Here is a 22,006-nt window from a genome sequence, read left to right on the forward strand (position 1 = left end):
TTTAATTTTTTGAGTTGCTTTCAGAAAAATGTCATCAATAATGACTGAGAAGTACACTCAACAATACTTTAACACATTATTGTTAATTAAGAAAGAAAAGATCAGACCAAGTGGAAGGTAAGGCTCCAGAAAAATTAGATCAAAGAACACGTGTACTAATTTAAGCTAGAGGATCAACACAACAGTGGTAGAGAGCAGAGGCGGACAATAAAATATAATAACTGCGGTGACTTCAAGAACTCTCCAAGGCATGATGAAAAATGCACATAAATATCAAAACAACCCAGCAACAGAGCTTTCCAGCTCATGCCGGCTGGGCAATGTGATTCATAGTTTTCGCAGCATTGCAATAATGTAGATGCCATTACATCTTGTGAGTCGGCGTAGTGTTAATTTTCTATTAATATTCGTCTTCTCATTAACACTCACTACATATGCATGTTTGAAGCACAACACATCTTTGTATTCCAACTAAGCATGGTATAGGTGATTTTAACCCTGGGAAAAGCAAAATGTTTTCTCTTAGCAATTATGCCTGTGTGGCGTTACTTCTTTGCTTACTTTTAATGGGATTAGTCCGGGTTTGCTCTCTCTCTTTATCCTGCAGCCCCTTGGCTGTCTCGTCACTCTGATGTTAATGTGATTAGCTGTAGCTGTATAAAATGCCCACAGGCTGGTGTCGGAAAAATCTGCGCTTACATGAGTGGGCCTCTATCTTGAATACAACGTCTGCTACTGGTCACAAGAGCGTTTGTTAACTTTTGGGCCACAACACGAATGGACCATTTATAACCCCTTTAATAAAAGCCAATTCAGTAGGTCATTTGGCAAACAGATAGACAGGATACAGTGGAGGTTCTATTGCCTCCTATGTGTTTTGACCTTAACAGCTAGTTATGATTTCTTTTTAGGGCAAAAAGAGGTGAGAAAGACCTCTCCAGATGCTGCAAACCTTGTGCACTTTGCTGGCCGTACACAATGTATGGCTATAAACCACCCAATGTGATGTTCAGTACTACATTTGGGATAGGACTTAGGAGTTTAGGGTTGCCTTATAAAGCAATAACCTTTACTTCCAACTGCCAGTATTCCAACCATAAATTCTTCCATAAGAAGAGGGAAAGAAAAAGTGAGCCTTGTGTGAGATGCTTCAGTCTGTTGACCAATCATGCAAGAAAATCAATGGGTCTTGGTGCTCTCAAAATATCACCCAAACTGTCCTCTCTGCTCCTCCCAAGACCTCCTCACCTCACCACCTCTTCCAATGCTGACCTCCAGGTCTTCTCGAGAGCCTCTCCCATCCTCTGAACCTCCTGATCGTAGGCATGAAATGCCACTTATAATGTGTACCCATCTATGGCCACCATTAGGGTGGTGACACAAAGAATGTTCTTAGCTAATGCTTTTGCTGCTTAGGATAAATTGTGAAGATGAACAGAATTTAAACTGCTCATTGATGTTTAGCCTACTTTCAGCTCTGTGTGAGTGGCGGGAGAAAATGAAAATTGGAATCTATTTATAAAAAAAGTTATAGTACGAATCAGGGCCACAGCTTCCTCCCTTGCCACATAAAATGATTGAAGTTACATAAAGTAACATAAAAATGCAGGTACATAACAGGTAAAAAGTGCAGGAACATACCTGAAGTAACTCGTATTCACCTGTTACAACCAAATGCTGTTCTATGGGGCAAAGCTTTGGCACTTCCTGTTGGTGAAAAAACCTACTGCCTCAGACACATTCCTACTGGACAAGGAAGCAGCCCATCATAGTAATGGGCCAACAGGAATGTGTGGGACTGGGGAAGGGGTGGAGACATTGTCATTAGCAGGGGTGCTAATGACAATGTCTCCATCCCTGCTAATGACAATGTCTCCACCCCTTCCCCAGTCCCACACATGTCCCTGAATTCTGGCACCACGATGATTGCTTTATGTCAAAATAACAGGGTTTACAAACTTTCACATTTCTCATCATGATCAAAAAAAGATCACATCATATAACAAAAGACTGAGAAATCAATACAGCAGGTATTGTACAATGCAAATGGGATGATTCATTTTTACTATCATTCTTTAAAATGTGTAAGATAGAAGTATAATGGTTGGGAGTAGAGGCAAAGAAGAAGGGAGAAGGAGATTAAGGAAAGAAAATTAAGGAAGAGGAACCCAAGTAGGCCCTAATTAAAAGCAACCAATGAGTTCAAAAGAGTAGAGAATTAAAAGTTCACTAGAGCCAAATCAACATCTTATAAGGAGCCTTGTATCTTTAACCAAGGACGGTTTTGTGGGTCTTGAAATCAAACCAAAGAAATAACAAGGAGTAGAATGTTGTATAAGAATCTTTGGACGACCATTCACCAACCATTTTTCAAACTAATTGTAGATACACATGTGAAAGATAGGATCATTTAATTATTTACATCATTAGGGCTTTCCTCAATATTTTCCTCCCATTTTTTCAGGAGGTTTGGGGTAATCAATGTAATATGCTGACAACAATAATGTATGTAGCAGAGAAATACAGTGTTTAGGACATTCTTTATTAGAACATAGAGCAGATGTAATTGTAGAAGGCAAACTCTTTTTGTAAAGATTCTAGACACTGATTTAAATGAAACTAGGCCTTCTGGTTTAAAGAACCAGAGTATATCTTATGAGGGAATCCGATATATTGGGTATGGAATTGGAGTATCCTTGACAATGGCATCTGGGGGGGGGGGGGGTATTCAGGAGCAACTCGTTTTCCAATCCAGATGTCTCTAAACTGCCTTCCATGAGGTCATTAGTAATTCGACTTTCAAGGTTCTATGTTGGTGTAGGAGACGGAGCCATATAAATCTTTTTAATTTGATTCCACTATGCTAAGAATCCAGGGATATCCACTTCCTATGATGCAATTTAAAAAACAGTTTCAAATTGTTGTAAGATGGGAAGTAATAACAGGAATCTTGGCTACTAATTACTTTCTGCCTTTATAGAATATACATTTTTAGTCTAGGAGTTTTGTTATTGCAGATAAACTGGTCGTAGTGCCATAGTGAAAAATTCCCAAAATTGTTAGTATAATGAAGTAGTGAATTACAGAGATCCCCAAAAAATTAAATAACGGCTCAGAAAAACAAAATCCTATTGAAACCTTAGGATAGAGCCAAACTATGGATGGATGGATAGAATGAGAAATGTTTGTTAAACACCTACAGGTGAAACTCGAATAATTAGAATATCGTGCAAAGTTAATTTATTTCACTAATGCAACTTAAAAGGTGAAACTAATATATGAGAGAGACTCATTACATGCAAAGCAAGATAATTCAAGCCGTGATTTGTCATAATTGTGATGATTATGGCTTACAGCTCATGAAAACCCCAAGAACCCCAAATCCACGACCGCAAAAAAGTAGATTATTACATGCAATCAATAAAACAAGGATTGTACATAGAACAATATCGGACCTCTGAAAAGTACAAGCATGCATATGTACTCAGTACTTGGTTTGGGCCCCTTTTGCAGCACTTACTGCAATTACTTTTGCACAATATTTTAATTATTCGAGTTTCACCTGTATATGTTATTTAAATATTGCAGATATTTTCTGAGGCTGAGCCAGAGGCTGCTTATGTTGTTATTATTATATTCCTTTAATTTTACAAATGAGATGTTATTTTCTTCTATATCAAATACTATTTTCATAACAGACATAATTAACACCCATAGTAAATCAAAAACGACTTCAGTTTGTTTCATTTATGTACTTTTATCAGACTCTGACTCCAAATTACACGGAGAGGAAGAAAATGACAAAATGTGCCTAATGGTTTGTAAGGTTACTGGGATAATTAGTTTGGAACAAAAAATATTATTAACCTGCTGAGTAGCTCTGCAAGGTTGCAATTTTAGGTTAATGATTTTATTAATGTGATATCTGCTCATTGTGTGTTGTAGTTCAGTGTGCTAGAGACCTCACAAAGCATTTTCCCCTTTTAATCAGAAATCTGGATTATTGGCCATCATAAAACAGATACAAATAAATCATCTTAGGAATAGTGTTTATTATGGTAATAAAACTAAAATGAACAAAAATAAGATTTTTGTACTTACCTTGAGGCTGCTTTCACCCCAGCTGCGGTAGAATGCACGCATCGGCACTGTTTACCTTTTAATTGTGTTAGGACGTTATTGAAATGTCATGAGTGACATTTCATTAAGTTCTTTGGGCACAGCGTGGTACGATACGGTTGTACTGCGTCGTTGCCTGCTGTGCTGAAACTATTGCTGTACTTCCTAGCCGCTCCACCTGTAAGCACTGAAGGGCTCATAGAAAATCCATGGTATTTTGAAAGATGCTTTTTCAAAAAAGAGAAGTTGTATGCCTAACACAATGATTGAACATACTAATGTACTGGTGACCTGCCACTGCCTTAGCCTGCCAAACAGGGTGAATATATTGGCAACTTTCTCTTTCTATATGCAAGTGTATTTGTGTGAATCTCTTTACCTGCCTGCCTGCCACACACTACCCTCTTCTTCCCCACACAATGCCTGTAGCCATACCCGGGGTTTTTATACAGGGCTAGACGTGATCTTCAGTCCTGTTGATTGGTTACTGCAGGAGGCGATTAAAGGAGAAGTATGGGGAGAGTGGAATGCACTCATCCCCACAGAGCCAATTTGTGCCACTGCAGCTGTCACATGCCGGCTCCGTGGCTCGAAAACTGAGCAATCACAAACCACTGACCCCACAGTCCACAGTCTTCTACCTGTAGAGAGCGGTGACTGCCAGCCTCCATTCCTCAAGCACTGACTGGATGGACAGGCAGGGGAGGGGCACAACTTGCCCTAGAGAGGCATAGCCAGCTGTCAATCAGGTAGCAGGGTGTTGGGATCTTTCCCGGCTGCAGCGCTATATGTCATCATATAGTGGACTGTGAGGAGGGGGTCTGTACTGAGGGAGTGGGCTGGGAGTGGGGATTGTTACTTGGGGTGGGCTTATAGAGGGGATCAGTACTGGGGGGAGCCAGATATTAACATTTTGGCCCACTGCTGTGTTTTTCTGCACCCAGTCCTTGTATTGCCATGTGTAGGTGAGTCATTTGGCTTTATTTTTAGCTCTAAGAAATGACTTATTGGTTACACCTCTTCTATGAAGACCAAATCAGATGAGACTTCAGAGGACTGTAGATAGGTGTACCAGGCTCCCAGTGGTTTTGCCAGTTCTGATAGCAGTGTTGGGCATTTCATATGGGAGTAAGCTTGATATATTTTTTGTTTTTTTGCACTGTGTTGCCAGTCCTTTACCTTGCCTGCTCGTCCTTGTGCAGAAGGTCTTGGACAGCACATGTGGAAATTTTGCTGTGTGAGAGACCTTGATGATGCAGTATGCCCACCTTGATAAACCTGACAGCACTGACAAGATCACATGGCTCCGTTGAAAAACAAAGTAATTAATCTCCAACACAGCACAGTGGTCATTCTGCAAAGCAAGGTGCTGTTAGCCATACATGCCCAGATAGCAAGACACCTTCCACCCATATCCCCCCATCTATGGAAGATTTTGGGTACCATAGTTTGTTGCTTTATCACAGCCACAAGCAACTTTAAGTCTTGATATTTTAGCTATTTACACGTCTCCTCGTCCTCTTTTATAATTTACAGAAAATTTGGAAATTGTACTGTGTGTAGTAACGTTAGTGTATCTGACAATAAAGATTTGATAAACAGTTGTACTAATATTAAATAAATTGCAGCTACCATGATTTTCTTGTGTGGATCCTCTGATTTCAGATAATATATAATGTTTGAGGGTTTTTAGGGTGATTTCAGGTTACAAAAAGTTCAAATTAGCGTGTGAAAAAAACCCAACAAAGATAGCTTTGGTAGCAAAATGGTTAAACCGCGGTCACATGGAAGCTTTGACTTGTAATGTTAAAGTGACACTAAGCTCAGGAGTTAAATCTTAAAAATACATTCAAGTCCCTTAACCACTAACAAAAATGTATCTTATTTGTGTATCACTCGCTGTAGATCCTCATAACATCCCTGAATTGGTGCCGACACTGTACTTCCTTCTGGAGGGTGGCTACTTTTGTTCCCCATGGTCCCTGTGTGTGTTGTAAAGTAGTCACCGCTCCAAGCTTACTCCCGTGATGGATTACACTCTCACATTTAGTTTACTAATTTGTATTGAGATTGTAGTCCATCACAGGAGTGGGCTTGGTGCGGCAGCTACATTACAACATACACAGGGACCATGGGAAACAAAAGTAGCCCCACCCTCCAGAAGGAAGGACAGCGTCTGCACCAATTCAGAGATGATTTGAGGATCTACAGCCGAGTGATACACAAATAAGATACATTTTTGTTAGTAGTTAAAGGAGAACTATGAGATGAGTGATTTCCAATGAAACTTTCACACGTCGGCTCTATTGATCGGGAGGTGAGTGAACACATACTAGCGCTCGCTCACTTCCCGATCATCTCCCTGCAGAGAGCGGTGACTTTCAGTCACCACTCCCCGCAGGGATTCCTCCCCTCCTCTCTCTGATCCTCCAGTACTGACTAGATAGGCAGAGCCCGCTGTCAATCAGCCAGCTGGGTGGATCTCGACAGTATTGCTGGCATCCGTCCCGGCTGCAGCGCTCTCAGTATATAGCGAGCTGCAGCTATGGGTCATGGAAGGAGTTTAGTATATGTCCTCCCGTGACCCTAATGAGAACTATGGGATAAAAAGGTTACCCCATAGTTCTCTTTTAAGGTTAGTATCACTTTAAAGTTCCTTTCTGTTCCATTTTAACAGTGTTTCTCAACAGGGGTGCCGCGGCAAAATGAAGCAAAAATGCCCAAAGTGTCAGTTACAAAGAATGTGCATCGGGCACAGAGTCTTTTCTCCCCTCCGCTGCCCATTTGCAGTACCATGAGTTCTCATCTTTTCCAACAGGGGCTGTGGCTCTCTCTGGCGGAGGTTTGGTGCTGCTCATCATCATAATCATCCCGATTGCGGAGAGATTGAGGGGCCCTTGACACCTCCCGGTGCCCCAATAACCTGTATCTGCCGCCAGCCAGGAGCCTTCCAGCCTGGGATGTTGCCTTTGTCTACCCACACAACAGCCTTCCCGGGTGTCACCCCTCATTCAATACTGCACCCCCTTCTGCACACCCAAATCTGGATTCCTCTGCTGCAGGAGGGGTGTTGTGTCTACTACCTCCTGGCGCCGCCCTGCTGATGGGCTCACTGCCATACCTTCTATCTGTGGATTCTATATCCCCTTTACCTGTCACCCTGCTTATAACCCCTGTACCAGTATAGCCAATCACACCCCTCATAGATCATATTGCCCCCTCCACATGTCACTTTGCTAATAACCCCTGTACCAGTATAGCCGGTCACACCCCTCATAGATCATATTGCCCCCTCCACCTGTCACCCTGCTGTCACACCTTCTTTAAATTCCATACCTTACCTCACACTACCATACAACGCACCTAGCGTACATTACAATTCAGGAGGTGCTTTGCGTTGCCATTCATTTGAACGGCACCCCAAATGCGCCTCCGTCCACAATTTGCTCAACTGCGCCGCAACACGCAGTACCACAATACCGTGCGTTGCAGCTAAAGAAATCAGCGCATGCTTGTGGCGCGCTTGCGGTGCCCTTACTCGTCAATGGCACCCTAAACGTAGCTGGTAAATTGCGCGTTTTTGGCCCACGTATCAAGTGTGCACAAACACATGGTCAAAAAACGCATGAAGCTCTAACAGTCCATTCACACCTGGGCGTTTTTCATAAGCGCGTCATATAGAATGCTGCATGAGCTTCTGTGCTGCGTTTGTCACGTGTGTGGCAGCTTATTAAATAAATGGGCTGACACGCAGCAAAAAGCACACAAGCGTGATACGAAAGCGTGAACGAGGCATTAGACCCAGGTTCTTGCATAGTTTAAAAGTGTGCCAAGACTCCAAAAGGATTGAGACACACTATTTTAGGCTGCACCTTCTACTTGCACCGAACGTGCGGTTTTTACGAGCAGATTGTGACATATTCATGTGCAAAATGCGCGTTGTGATTATTTTTCAGCAGAGTGAGCACGTTTTTGCCCATGCAGAAGAATATGATGCAATCTGCTCACAATCTACTCGGAAAAACGTTCACAAAAAACGCAGGTAAGATGCGCGTAGCAGGTGTCGCCTAGATGTGAAATTGTGAATGCAATGCATCAGTGACCGGTGATGTGTGCACAACATGTTTTGTGTGAAAAGTAAACCTTGTAGTTGTGAGGAAACCGGAAGTAATAAGGTCCCACAACTCGATAAGTTCATAGTTTTGATCGATCACCGGCTCAAATAGAGCAGAAGCCAGCCCGCTAAGAAACGTCACACCTCACCAACATGGCGCGCCCTGACTTCAGAGCTGTGCACGTGACCCAAATATGGAGTGTACCAAGAATGGTCCCCAGGCGGGGGTGCTCAGTAATACAGTGACCGCGAAAAAGGAGTCACTTCACGTCAAATGTTATTGTCTATGGTATACATAACGGAATAATTTCAGTTTGTGGTTTATTGCAGCTGTTTTTGTACTATATGTATCGGGTACGCCCCCTATCAGGAGACCCGGCAATGGTTGAAGCCAGCGTGTAGTAAAGCCGGGCAATGGCGGTGTCTGTGGCTGCCAGAGTTGGTAGTCTTAAGATTGGGAAGCCGGTACGGTGCGGCCGGGTGAGGAAAATGGGGGAGAAGGCGCTGCCGGCTGTCTATAAGAAGTATATCTGCTCCTTCCCGGAATGCAGTGCTTCGTATAACAAGACCTGGAAGCTGCAGGCCCATCTGTGCAAGCACACTGGGGAGGTGAGACACGTGGTACTGCCTGCACCGTGATCACTGGCAGTGCTCAGCCTGTGCTGTGTGTATGATGTCACTGCTCAGCCTGTGCTGTATGTATGATGTCACTGCTCAGCCTGTGCTGTATGTATGATGTCACTGTCACTGCTCAGCCTGTGCTGTATGTATGATGTCCCCGGTCACTGTCGGTGCTCAGCCTGCGCTGTGTGTATCATGTCACTGTCAGTGCTCAGCCTGCGCTGTGTGTATGATATCCCTGGTCACTGTCAGTGCTCAGCCTGCGCTGTGTGTATGATATCCCTGGTCACTGTCAGTGCTCAGCCTGTGCTGTGTATGTGATGTCCCCGGTCACTGTCAGTCAGTGCTGTGTATGTGATGTCCCCGGTCACTGTCAGTGCTCAGCCTGTGCTGTGTAGGATGTCCCTGCCCAGTGCTCTGGTATGTCTGTACGGCATGGATTGTTGTCTGGACATGTCTGATGACCTTTTCTGACTTTGATGTGTACATTTTAAAGCCAGGTCACACACTGGTAGATTTTCACTGGTAGAATGTTCACACTGATGATCTGATGTTATAATGTCTTCAGAGACCTCGATGAATGTTTAAAATATCATTTGATTCACTGCTCAAACCCCCCCGCCCCTCCCCCTTTTTTTTTTTTCTTCCATCTATAATAATGACGCCATGGTTACTGTAAGATTGCAGAAAGATGCTGCCAGGTATGAGGTGCCAGTACTCAGAGGCGCTCATACCGGCAGCAGTTGGCTTTCATCATCCGCTGCTTTGCATGAATGCCGGTTTGTTCTGATCGGGCAAAGTATCAGCACTCCCTTGTCACTCTGAGGCTTGCCCATGCCTTTCTGCCTTTACACTCCTATTGGTTATTGGTGCTGCCAGTCATGGTAATGGGAGGGGTTTGGTTATTACAGCAAGCTTTGACACTGTGATCTGATATCATTATGGCCGCCCATTGGGTCCAGTCATCTGTCAGGATAAGGTGAATGCTTATTTAGGGAGGATCTTCTGCTTCAGAGTATTGGGGTGTCTTTCCATAGATGAATGATCAGATGTCTGCATGTGGCCAGGTCAGTGGCTTAAAGTAGATCTAAAGCCATTTTATTGTTTGGGCTAGAGAAGGGTTGAAGGTTCTATTGCTGTGTCCTAGCTGGGAAGGTTCACCTTTATCCTGATAACTACAATGTTGCCATTCCCATCACTTTCTATCGGCTGAATTGAAAGCAAAGGGGGACTCTTCCATGGGGGAAAATGTGTTCCGGTGACGGCGTTCTAAAGATCCACCAGTAGAATTTTTTGTCTGGAAAATTGTCCAATTCTTCTAAATAGTTAATGGGGTCAAATCAGTCGCTTTCAGTGACCAAGTAAAAAATTGGAAGGATGGAAACACATTTTGAACGATGGAAAGTTTTTTCCTAGAAAGAAATTCCACCAATGTATTTTTTGTTCAGGGATCCACCATTCATTCCCAGATCCGTTATTCAAATCATACGACATTTTAAATGACTTTCCTCAAGTGTCTGATGGCAATATCAGTGTGGTTCTTTAGTATAACTGCCTATGTGCTGCTAATGTGGCTTCTCTTTTGTCCCTAGAGACCCTTTCCTTGTACAGTGGAAGGATGTGGCAAAGGCTTTGTGACCTTGTTTCATCTGACCCGTCATACTATGACTCATACTGGAGAAAAGCCTTGCAAGTAAGTGCTCAAGGAAACGTGTGGAAATGATCAATAATGCAAGAAAAGGCTTTGAGGATTACTATGGAGGTTTCAGATCGCTGCAAGGGTACTTTGTAGCCTGAAGCCTGGGGAGAGGGATTTTCACAATTTTGGGGACTCTATATAAGTATGTTATATCTGCAGATCGGGCTCTAGATCTATTATAAAGAACATAGGTGTATAGATTATAATGGCACCCTCTAACCTAAAGAACATTGTGTATAGGTCAGGGTTGGGGGCTCTATCCTAAAGAACATTTAGGTCTATAGATTGGGTCTAGAGGTCAGCAATACCTCCAAAATGTGTAATTACTGAAAATGAACTAGAATTTCTCAAGTGAACCCTATCCAAATGCTAACTCATTTGTTAAAGATCAACTCCAGACTTGAACTAAAAATGTTGGCAGCCCCCGACCCCCTCATACATAATGTATGTATACAAGTAATTGGCTTATATCTTTGTCCCAAAGCAACCGGAGCTCTGGGCTCTTCGTCTCAACCAGAATGCAGGCCCTCAACCTAATCTGCATTGGAGGACCACTAATCCTGTGTTGTACATGGGTTTTTGTCAAGGGCTGGGTGCATGACCAGCAGGAGGAATGGTTTCAGTAGACTGGCCATTATGCTTGGGATAGAGCCTGTGGGATGGTGGGGTTCTGCCAATATTCATTATTTATTTTTTTGTCTGAAGTTCCTCCTGAAACCTTTGGCCTAATTATAATTTAACCTGTCAATAGGTTTAGTAAGTCTTGATCCTTTCAGCTTCAAGGCTTATTTACTATGGGAAATTGATTATTGCCTCATACCAAGTGTTCGTGCCTAAAGCAAACTGTACCTGCACCTAAATGGTGGACTGTCTGTACATAGGATTGAAGGGCTTTCATGGATGATGTAGATGAAAACCTCAGCTGCCGCAAGCATGTGCAACTACCACTCCTAGTATATAATTTTTCTTTCAGGTGTGAGGCTCCAGATTGTGACTTGTCATTTACCACAATGGGAAATATGAGGAGACATCATCAACGGGCTCATCTGTCTCCAAGCCTTATTTATATGGTAAGAATAATATGATGTCCACCAGCCTTTAGTGTACCTGTCATGTCCATGCTTGTAAAGTCCATCAGAGACAAATGGCAGCAGATTAGACATGATTGACAAACTGTAAAAATGTTGACTGGGTCCAGTAGACTGATCTCCTCTTGGTTTCTTTGCCATGTGTGGCTTCTGGTTCTAGTATCTTGACTTTGATCCATACCCATTTCTAGTAAAGAAGTGGAATCTGACTTCAATACTGAAGTGCAAATATGGCTGCTAGTCTTCAGATTCTCTCTGGAGCTCCAAGAACCAGGCTATGAAAAATGTTAACCACTTCAGCTCTCACCTCTGTACACTCCCTATGGAGCATTTTTTACATTTCTGCTATTTATCCAGCCATTATGTTCATTATGTTTTGACAAACAAGGATTTCTTGTCTTGCACAAATTATCATGTATTTGTGTTTATATATATATATATAATATTTTTATGCAATCTGAAGACAAATTTTAAAACTATATAAAGTAGTTTTCTATCTTGTGTTTTAAAAAAAATGCTCAGTGTTCCCCCTTGCTTTATTGGGCTGTGAATGTTTAAGTTCTCCATGCCTGCTTCTCATGCAAGTTGTCCTATACACCTAATCAGCCCCCAGTGCTTGAAACATTTTAAAAATAAGCATGCTGGGAAATGAATTTCTCACTACTGGCATTCCTACTGATTTTATAGAGTGCAATGGATTATGGGAAGATTCTGTCGGCAGCATTAAACTACATGCTATTTTGAACCAATATGTAAATGTGAGTTCTTTTAAAGTGAACCTGTACTCCATTTTAAAAACTTTAAAATGTTTTCTGTTCCATAGCACACAACACAAGATGTCTTGTCTATTCATCATGCCTCTTCTGTGCCCTGTCCTGCTCTAGTTTGCTCTGATCTGCCTTTATCATCTTGCCATCTACTGAACCACTCATTGAATGGGGGGATGGCAGTTGGTAGAGCTTGGCCATAATGTCGGGAATAATCAGGCCTTGCAACAGTAAAACTAAATCAGAGGGACACAGAAGAGGCTTTTCTGATTGAATGTAGGCAGTGAAAGGCATCTTATGGTGTTTGCTTAGGCAGGGCTTTTTTCAAGGGTTAACTGATGGAGCTTGGCTTGCTTTATGCCTAAATGGACAATTCTGGAACTTTAGTACTACAGCTGTAGTGGATCGGCGATCCACTGCTCACATCTGACTGTCTTCGCAGCACAATACTCTCCTATAGATAGGAATAAAATGAAACTAGCATCCTAGACTTGTGCTTTCCAACATAGTTTGCTTGAAACCTATTGAATATACACGGAGTGGCCAGATTATTATGACCACCTGACGTTTGGAGGCAAATTAGCTATAATTTCACGCTGAAGTTGCTACAGGGCCAGACCATTATAAATAGGGAAGCAGGTTGTTTACCACGACAGAAGTGATTTTGTTTCTGAAGATATGGGTAAACAACACGATTAACAGCCTTTGAACGTGGGATGATTGTTGGCGCTCGGAGCCATGGAGCGAGTATCAGCAAAACAGCAGAATTTGTTAAATGTTCAAGAGCAGCTGTTGTTAAAGTGTTAAAGACTGGACTGTCAGCCGAGAATCTGGGTCTGAACGTGCGAATTGTGGCCGTCAGCGACTAGTCAATGTTAGGGCAGAACAGAGAGTGGTAAGACTGGTACAAGACAACAGAAGGGCAACAGTGCATCAAATTACTGCAGATCTTTATCAGGGATCTTCTCAAATGATGTCTGAACGCACTGTTTGCCGTGCACTGCATCGTATGGGATATAGAGGCCGAAGGCCTGTTCGAACACCTTTGCTGTCTGCAGTTAACAAGATAAAACGTCTCCAATTCGCACAGGAACACAAGGATTAGACAGTCGAGCATTGGAAAAAAAGTAATGTGGCCTGATGCATCACGTTTCCAGTTGCATCATGCAGATGGCAGAGTGAGAATTTGTGGGGAACAGCATGAAATCATGCACCCCACATGCATGAGTACAACCCTTCAAGCTGATGGCGGCAGTGTTATGGTTTGGGGCATGTTTTCCTGGCATGATTTTGGCCCTTTAATTCGTGTGGAACAACATCTGAATAGCACAACATACCAAAGTATCGTTGCTGATCAAGTTCATCCTATCATGTTGATGGCGTATCCCAATGGAGATGACTTCTTCCAACAAGACAATGCGCCATGCCACGGTGCTCGTATTGTGCAGGAGTGGTTTCAAGAACATGAGGGAGACTTTACTTTACTTTGCTTAGGTGGCCCCCACAATCACCAGATCCCAATCCAATTGAGCATTTGTGGGACGAAGTTGAAAGAGCCATCAGGCAGCTGGTTCCACAACCATCAAATCTCACAGAACTGGACAGTGCTATTCATCAGGCATGGTGTCAGATTCCTCGCATCACTTTTCAACATCTTGTGGAGTCAATGCCAAGAAGAATCGCCGCAGTATTGAAGGCAAAAGGTGGCCCAACAAAGTGCTGATGGGGTGGTCATAATAATCTTGCCACTCAGTGTATTTTGCTGGCGGTTCCAGGAAATTGCCATATGCAAGCAAGGTGTCCATGCATGAGCTTTGACGGAGGTTAGACTAAAGCTGGATATATACAGTTATATTTTCTTTGTTCAGCCTGCACGCTGATTCCTTCAACACTTACAAGCATGGATGGACTAATACCCTGCTGCTTCCATCGCCAGTGGCTGCTGTCAGAATACCTGAACGAACTGGTTGGCTGCAAGCTCCGTTCGGCTGTGAATTTTCCAACCTTCTCCTTTGGTCAGCTGACTGCAGGATGCCGGGGAGAAGGGTGCCGACAGGTGCACCCACTGTGTGAATATCAGCCGATCCATATAGAACTGGCTGAAATTCAGTGTCTAGCCTACTTTAGAATTACTTGCAGCAGCTGGGCGCCTGGAGGTAGTCTCCCAATCGACAACTAGTATTTACCAGCATCTGAGTCACAGCATGCCTTGCAAATGGTTTTGGCGGTCAGACTTGGTAAAGATCCTGTATTATTCATTGCACCATACTGGGAAGAAAACTGACTGGTTTCAGAAACTCTATCTGAGAAGATCTTGCTCTGCTTAGTGATCTGGTGTATAACAGCAGCCATAAGGTTATTGCAACTATGAACAGAGGTTATGACTCTGCCTCCAGCCCCCATTATAGCCCACACCTTTTTTTTGTAGCCACCCTTGCCTTCTAAACTGCAGGTTTTATAAGCCATATGTGCATATGGTATATTCAACTACTGTGTAGATCACCTGAATAAGCCAATACCGCATTTCTTGATATAGTGAACATGCTGGTTTGTACTTTACATTTGTGTACTCGAAGTGTTTTTTTCTTTCAGTGTTACTTTGCAGATTGTGGCAAAACCTTCAAGAAACACAATCAACTAAAAATTCATCAGTACATCCATACCAACCAGCATCCATACAAGTAAGTTTCTGTTTACCTAGAATGCATAGCTGGCTATTTAGCTCACCTTTTTGTTTCCAGTTTAAGAACTTTAGAGTGACTTTTTCAGTTACTTTCCAGGATGGGTGAATGACAGAAAACACTAGGTCTGAAAGCCTCACGCATCCACGGCTGGTGTCTTTTTCATGGTAGAATGCAGGGCTTTAAACTAGGAGCTAGCTAACAGTTAGGAGTAAGGTTTTTTTTGTTTTTTGAGGGGGGGGATTTTGAATCTTAGTTTAGTTGACTTTAATTTTTTGTATGTGTGGGGTGGGGGAGGGGGGGTGTTCTGTTTCATAGTAGCCAGCCTGCTATTGGCTTTTAAATTGCAGTAGCCAATAAGTGTGGCTATTGCACCCACCCACTGCCTGCTGTCGATCAGCAGAGGAGGTACCTGAAGGAGTAAAGTTCTCCTTCAGGTCATCCTCTGCTGATTGACATCAGACTGGGTGGGTGCGATGGCCAGCCTGCTATTGGCTACAGCAATTTAAAAGAGCCAATAGCAGGCTGGCTATTGAGGCGGTTTCTCCTTACAGGCTGTAATAGGCTATCTGTCCCCTCTGATACAGCCTGTAATGAGAAATCGTTGGAAGTCTGCGGCGGGGAGACTGGGCAGAGTTATTGCCGGGACGGATGTGCAGTGAATAGGCTGACATGCCAAGGTGCCAGGATGCAATTTCTGGTCGCATTGGAAACCTGGCACCTGGGATTTGTGCACCACCTTGGCAACAGGGTAACTGGCAAGCAGTGGCATGGCTGTACTTCCCTGTAGCAATGTATATCAAAGCTTTTATATTCACATTTTAGTAAGCCTCTTCATAGATGTGTAACATCTCATTATGTTCTGAAGAATCAATGTTTAGGGGAGGCTTTAAACTTTATGGTAGCTTGTTACCTGTTGGGTGGGAGAGCCATTAACTTTGAGCTGTCCTGGAATACTCTGTAAGGAATAAACTATGCATGTTTAAATTTACTGGTTTTCTTGCACACTTTAAGTCTCTATTAGACTAACTTTTTAACAAAATGTCCTAAATAGGAGAGCATTAACTCTGCTGCACTTCTCAGCCTTTACATTTGTAGGACCCATGTAACATGGTACCAGAGATGTTGGTTTTTCCATACTGAATTTAGAATGGAATGATGCATCTGAAAACTTGCTTATACATTTGTGCTGTTGGCAGTCTGTCCTTGAGGGCTAGTGGCATCTTAAAGACTTGGTGTTGGCTCCCAAATTGTCATGCTTGCCAATATGAATTGATGAGATGGAAGTTGTGAAATTTGTGTAAAGCTCATACTTGTAGATTGTTCTTGTAAACCTGGCTTTCTTCCTACATTTTGGGATCATACTATCAAAGATGTTCACTTGGAGTTTTAAAAACCAGTGTGGTTGGTGTATTGGGTTTGCACGCTTCATTAGGAAGGGACTGTAAATGAAATTCTACTCTGCAGATGACTTTAATGACGTAGCTGCGAAATAGACTTGTAGAGACAGTTACCTGTAGTATTAGATTTCAGATTTTCACTCCAGCATTCAGCTTGTGTACCAGACTGTGTTCAAAATCCAACATTTTTTATCACCAATTAAGTTTTTTGTTTTTTTTACAGGCAGTTGTATAGCACTGACAAGATGCTCATGGCTTTACATACTCTACATTCACATCAGTCCATGCCCTCAAGGAACTTTCAATCTAAGATGCCCATCTCACATACACACACTGTTAATCCTAGGGCCAACTTAGACAGGAGCCAATTAATCTACCAGCATGTCTTCAGAGTGGGAGGAAATGGGAGTAAGAGGAAACCTATGCAAACACAATGCAGTGTCCTTGGCTTGCTACAAAGCAGAAGTGCTAACCACTAAGCCACTGTTCTGTAGGATTGGGATTCTATAGCATTGGACCCCATGTCTGGTTCTTCTGCTGTTTATGCTCTTGGTGTGCTTTCCCCTTGCTATCACCATACTGTAATGGAGGTGAAACCACATAACAGATGGATCTAAAAATAAGTTATAGATACTTTAAAATTCTGGTTGGGTAAAGTGAGTGGACTTTCTGACTTGAAACGTTGCCAGAAGAAATGTCAAGAATGTACAAAGTTAAAACTGATAATGCTATCCAGCAAACAATGCAAGGTCTAAACTTTTACTTGGCTTTTTTTTGGTTATAGATGTACTAATGAAGGATGCGACAAAAGCTTCTCCTCCCCTTCTCGACTTAAACGCCATGAAAAAGTTCATGCAGGTACAGTACTTCTACTGATATGGAGAATATCTCATTGTAGATGTTTTCTGGTGGTCTAGTAATACTGTTCTTGTGCTAATGCTGAATATAAATGTTCTTTTAATCTCTACAAAGCTGACCGTAATTGCTATAGTTGCTGTGTTCCACTTACCTGCTGACAGATGGCTTCTATAGCTGTGTTTCTATCACTTAGCTGATTTCTGTTGTAATTTCTGTTTCTAGGTTATCCATGCCAAAAGGATAGCACTTGTCCGTTTGTGGGGAAAACATGGACAGAGTACATGAAACATGTGGCCACTATTCATTCAGGTAAATTCTGTGTACAGTTACTAAATCTATAATGCCAGAAAGTTTAAGCCCCTCTAACACTTCAACCATTTTTGCACATGGCTGCTGTGAAGGGGTTATATTGTGGTAGAGTTTGGGATCTAGGGTGAAGAAAGGTTACCTTTTTTATTCCAGGGGGGGAAGTGTTGCAGCAGAAACACGACTGCTTTTCTTCTTGCTCAATAGCAACAGTCTAAAACTGCTGTGATTGTATTTTACAAGAAATAGAGTTGAAATTGCATGATGCTAAATATATACCAATGGGACATGAAAAAATGTGTATAAATGAAGAGCTCTAGAAATATCAATAAGGCAAGGTTCCGGCCCGATTCTAGCAAGAACGCACTGCATCGCATTGCGGCCGGCTCACTTTTTTGTGGGGCAGGAGGGGGCATGTCCGGGTTTGCGCAAGTACCAGCATATATCCACATACGGCTGTGCTCAGCCACTCATGTCTGTGGTCTGCAGTACACACCAGTTGTGTATCCTGGGTGTGAAAAAGCTCCCCTAAATGAGGCCTGTGGAAGCAATGACTCTTGCTGCAGGTAACTGCTAATGACTAGAAGACAGATTTTTGTGTGATGGGGAAAACTTTTTTTTTATGCAACTTTTGCTTGCTGTACAGAGCCAGCCATCTGCGATGTTTGTAATCGCACGTTTAAGAAAAAAACTCACCTAAAGGATCATAAGAAAACTCATGAAGAGAGGATAGTATACAGATGCCCCAGGGAAGACTGTGATCGAACGTATACCAAAAAGTTTGCCCTCCAGAGTCATATCCTCTCCTTCCATGAGGAATTGCGCCCCTTTGCCTGTGAGCATCTTGGATGCGGCAAAACATTTACAATGAAGGTAAGAAAGTGCCTAATGCACAAGTGTTTCATATTTTCAAAAAAACAATTACCCATGTTTGGCCAGTGTAATCAAGGAGCTCACTTTGGTCCATACTGCAGTGTTGTGTAGCAATCAATAAAATGAACATTTATTAAAGGTCACGAGCACCAAGACATAAATGGGCTGATTTCAAATGTGTTCTTGCCATTTACAGCAAAGCCTTGATAGACATGCCAATACCCATGATCCTGAGAAGAAAAAGATGGTGAGCAATTTACATTTCAACCATTTAACAAATTGTGCAAAGTGCAGTACTCATAGCAACTAGCCAGCATCCTTGTATTTGTCTGAGTTCAGTCAAGTTAGTTCTAATTTGATATGGGTTAATGGGCTGCTGTGTTAAGCATATACAGGTCCTTAAAGCCCTTTTCACCCATTCAGGTTGTGGTAATGCACTATTCATGGCTTGGCGTGTTGCTGTGCCATCACTTGCTGTGGCACTCCAATGCACCAAGACAACAAGCATAGCATGTTGCGGCACACAACAAAGCATGAGGGAAGGGAGGGTTGCAGGTGAGACTTTTACATGTGCCTGGATGAGTTGGCAGCTCATCAAAATTCCAGGGCTGCCTTAAGGCCCGGTTCACACCTGGGCGTTTTTTGTAGCGCGTTCGAACGCTCTGCAAAACGCTCAAACACCGAAATCCCATTATTTCCCATGGGTATGGTTCACACCTGGGCGTATTACAGGCCGTATGAACGCGCTACAAAACGTCCTACGCCCAAAGAAGTACAGGAGCCTCTTTGGGGCGTTTTTGTCGTGCGTTTCTATTGGGATACAGCCAAGTAGCCCTCGGAAACGCGCGTTGTCACTGCGCATCGCGGTAAAACATGCATTGCGAAACACGCGATAAACGCGCATATTCGATACGCCTAGGTGTGAACCCAGCCTAAGGCACTGTTAATTTTTGTTTTTTGCAATCCACAGCAAAGGTGCGAAGGGGCCCAAAATGGCATTGATTACTGCACTAAAGTATTGGTAAATTGTCAGGTTAGATGATGCTGGGGAGGGGGGGGGTTGGTTAATTGGTAATTGCTGGGAAGGTTGGGCAGTGCAAGAGGGCTGGGATGTAGGGAGAGACTGTCACTTTGCTCTGTATATGCTATAAGGGATTTATGGAAATGGTTAACGCAGGAAAACCCCTGTGCATCCATAACACGGTCACAGAGCATTTGTTTTTCTGCAGAGTACAGAATGCTGTACCATGACCTCAGTTTTTGTGTTCCTCCTTGTAGCATTGACATTAATGAACTTGTCTCTTATCTGCAGAAGAAGCCACGCCCTAAAAGAAGTCTTGCTTCCCGCTTGTCCGGATACAAGCCAAAGAAATCCACTAAAACATCCAAATCAGTGTCAGATGTGGGGAACCTGCCTTTATGTGATCCCCTAGATCCTGCTAAAGCAATGCAAAATCTCAGCATTAAATAACCTGGTAGCGCCTGTTACAGTAAAGCTGTTACAAAGCCGCATTTATCTTTTATGTTAAAATAACCTCAAGATGAGGAACTCATTTTTTATGGGAGTTTATGCTCCTTGGAGTTTCCAATGGTTTCAGCTCCTGAGTCAGGGCTTTTTGTTTTCTTTCTTTCTTTCAGCTGTTTTTGTTTGTATAAATTTACTGCTACTGCCAGTGAATGAGCACTACTTGAACGAGAAGTTTCATGTCTCTGTGCTTATTAAAGAGCAAGAAAAGCAGCATTCAAGGCCTGGTTGTACTTTGTTTACATAAGAGTGAAAAAGTTGCTATTAAAGTAATATTTGGCTGCTGTCAATCATTTTGGTGAAACTTTGGCTGCTGTACTATTCATTATATGGCATGAGCCCACTTAATGGTACTCTTGAATAGCAGAGGTATTGCCCTGAAGACAAGTCCATGGAATAGTCCCTCAGACAAAACATTCTCTAAAACTTTGGGATATTCTGGCAAAATCATACCAGTCTGTTAGCCTTCCCAGGCCATCCTGTGTGGTGTTTTTTCTTTTCCTCGTCTTCTCCCAGATCTAACTATTCTTTACCCATTTCTGACTCTAGAAACTTTTGTCAAAGGTATGATCACAACAAATGATATCATTCAACTCCCTGCTGGAGTTTCTTCTAATGAAAGCTTCAGACGTATACAAATCCACCATTTCTCTTTCTACACAGCAAAACAGATCTTGGTGCAATAACACAATTTGCAAGGTACTGCTACCTTCAGAGTCGAATCTGTAGTTTAATTTTTACTATTTCAACCTAAAATGTCTTGTTTGTGATAGAGTAGGTTATAAATCATCACAGCAAGAAAGGAGTCAAGTCTAGATAGCTGCCTGAAAATGTGGCTGTGGTTGAAGCAAACTTTAAAATCCTCCGGAGGTGGTAATATTTGCCTGCTAAAATCTGTAGGGTGATGCCGTGCTGCCGATCAATTGGAACCTTTGCCCCCCCATATGGTATATTTGTGTGAAGGTGAACCTGTGCCCAGACTCTATCTTGTAAAGCTGTTTTTAAACCACGCCCTTGTTAACATCTGTAGTGTGAAGAAATTAGTCTTCCAAAGTTACAACACTAACACAGAATAAGAACAAGGAACAGCCCTAGTTCTTGAGTCAGGGTGCCCACACCACGATAATCGTGGGAAATCCCGCGATCGTATGATTATCGTAAGGTGTGTGGAAGCCGTGCGACCTCTACTACTGTAAGGTCGCACGACTTTTAACTTACCAACATGTTTGAAAACCCGCCGAGCATCGTACGATGTTTGGCGGGTGTGTAGCATGTTCGTAAGATAAAAGCCGGATGGCCGGTGTGCGCAAGCGCACACTGCCCGTTAGGCATTGCGGTAATCGGAATCCTGCCCCTCAGGGGGCGTGGCTTGTGATCATCGCAAGTACGATCTGCCTATGCAAGGCAGATGCGATGGTTGTAAGGTGTGTGCCCAGCATCAGACGAGTCTTTAGATTGCTTCAGTCTGGTGCTCTTAGAATCAGGTCTCCAGCATCATTAAGAGTCCCAGTATGTGTTCATCACTTCAGTGAGGATAATAGCACTATCCTATAAGGTAACTTCATGTTACTGGGAGCAAACTGGTCCAAGACTTTGCCCAAGGTTATTTCCTTGTTCTCCCCTTTTAGGTTGACAAACTTTATGTAAGTTTTGGCTATGCACCATATACAGTTGTGTGAAAAAAGTGTTGGCCCCCCACCCCCTCCTGATTTCTCATTGTTTTGCACGTTTGTCACACTTTTAATGTTTCAGATCACAAATTTAAATATTAGTCAAAGATAACACAAGTAAACACATTATTCAGTGTTTAATATTAAAGGAGAACTATGAGGTGAGTGCTTTTCACTCACCTCATAGTTCTAGCTGACCTGTGACAATGAAACTGTCACAGGTTGGCTCAGTAGATCGGGAAGTGAGCGAACACGTATCGGTGTACACTCACTTCTCGATCCTGT

General features: G+C 42.8%; 1 protein-coding gene across 1 annotated transcript; it reads left to right on the plus strand.

The window, feature by feature from the left end:
* Positions 1-8,659: 8,659 nt before the first annotated feature.
* On the plus strand, positions 8,660-19,997 carry GTF3A (general transcription factor IIIA). Its single transcript, XM_018570250.1, has 9 exons — positions 8,660-8,842; positions 10,447-10,547; positions 11,527-11,623; positions 15,001-15,089; positions 17,274-17,347; positions 17,570-17,656; positions 18,300-18,526; positions 18,723-18,773; positions 19,839-19,997. The coding sequence occupies exons 1-9, from the start codon at positions 8,723-8,725 to the stop codon at positions 19,995-19,997; spliced, it is 1,005 nt and encodes a 334-aa protein (XP_018425752.1). The 5' UTR covers positions 8,660-8,722.
* Positions 19,998-22,006: the final 2,009 nt, after the last annotated feature.

Source organism: Nanorana parkeri, unplaced genomic scaffold (genome assembly GCF_000935625.1).
Source record: "Nanorana parkeri isolate BGI_ZX_2015 unplaced genomic scaffold, ASM93562v1 scaffold1487, whole genome shotgun sequence".
Classification (NCBI taxonomy): Eukaryota; Metazoa; Chordata; class Amphibia; order Anura; family Dicroglossidae; genus Nanorana; species Nanorana parkeri.

Excerpts from the sequence above, each read along its gene's own strand:
- GTF3A (XM_018570250.1), top strand. The coding sequence starts at position 8,723 with ATGGGGGAGAAGGCGCTGCCGGCTGTCTATAAGAAGTATATCTGCTCC. Across the intron at positions 11,624-15,000 it reads CTCCAAGCCTTATTTATATG|TGTTACTTTGCAGATTGTGG; the intron begins GTAAGAATAATA and ends TTTTTCTTTCAG. Across the intron at positions 18,527-18,722 it reads GCAAAACATTTACAATGAAG|CAAAGCCTTGATAGACATGC; the intron begins GTAAGAAAGTGC and ends TGCCATTTACAG.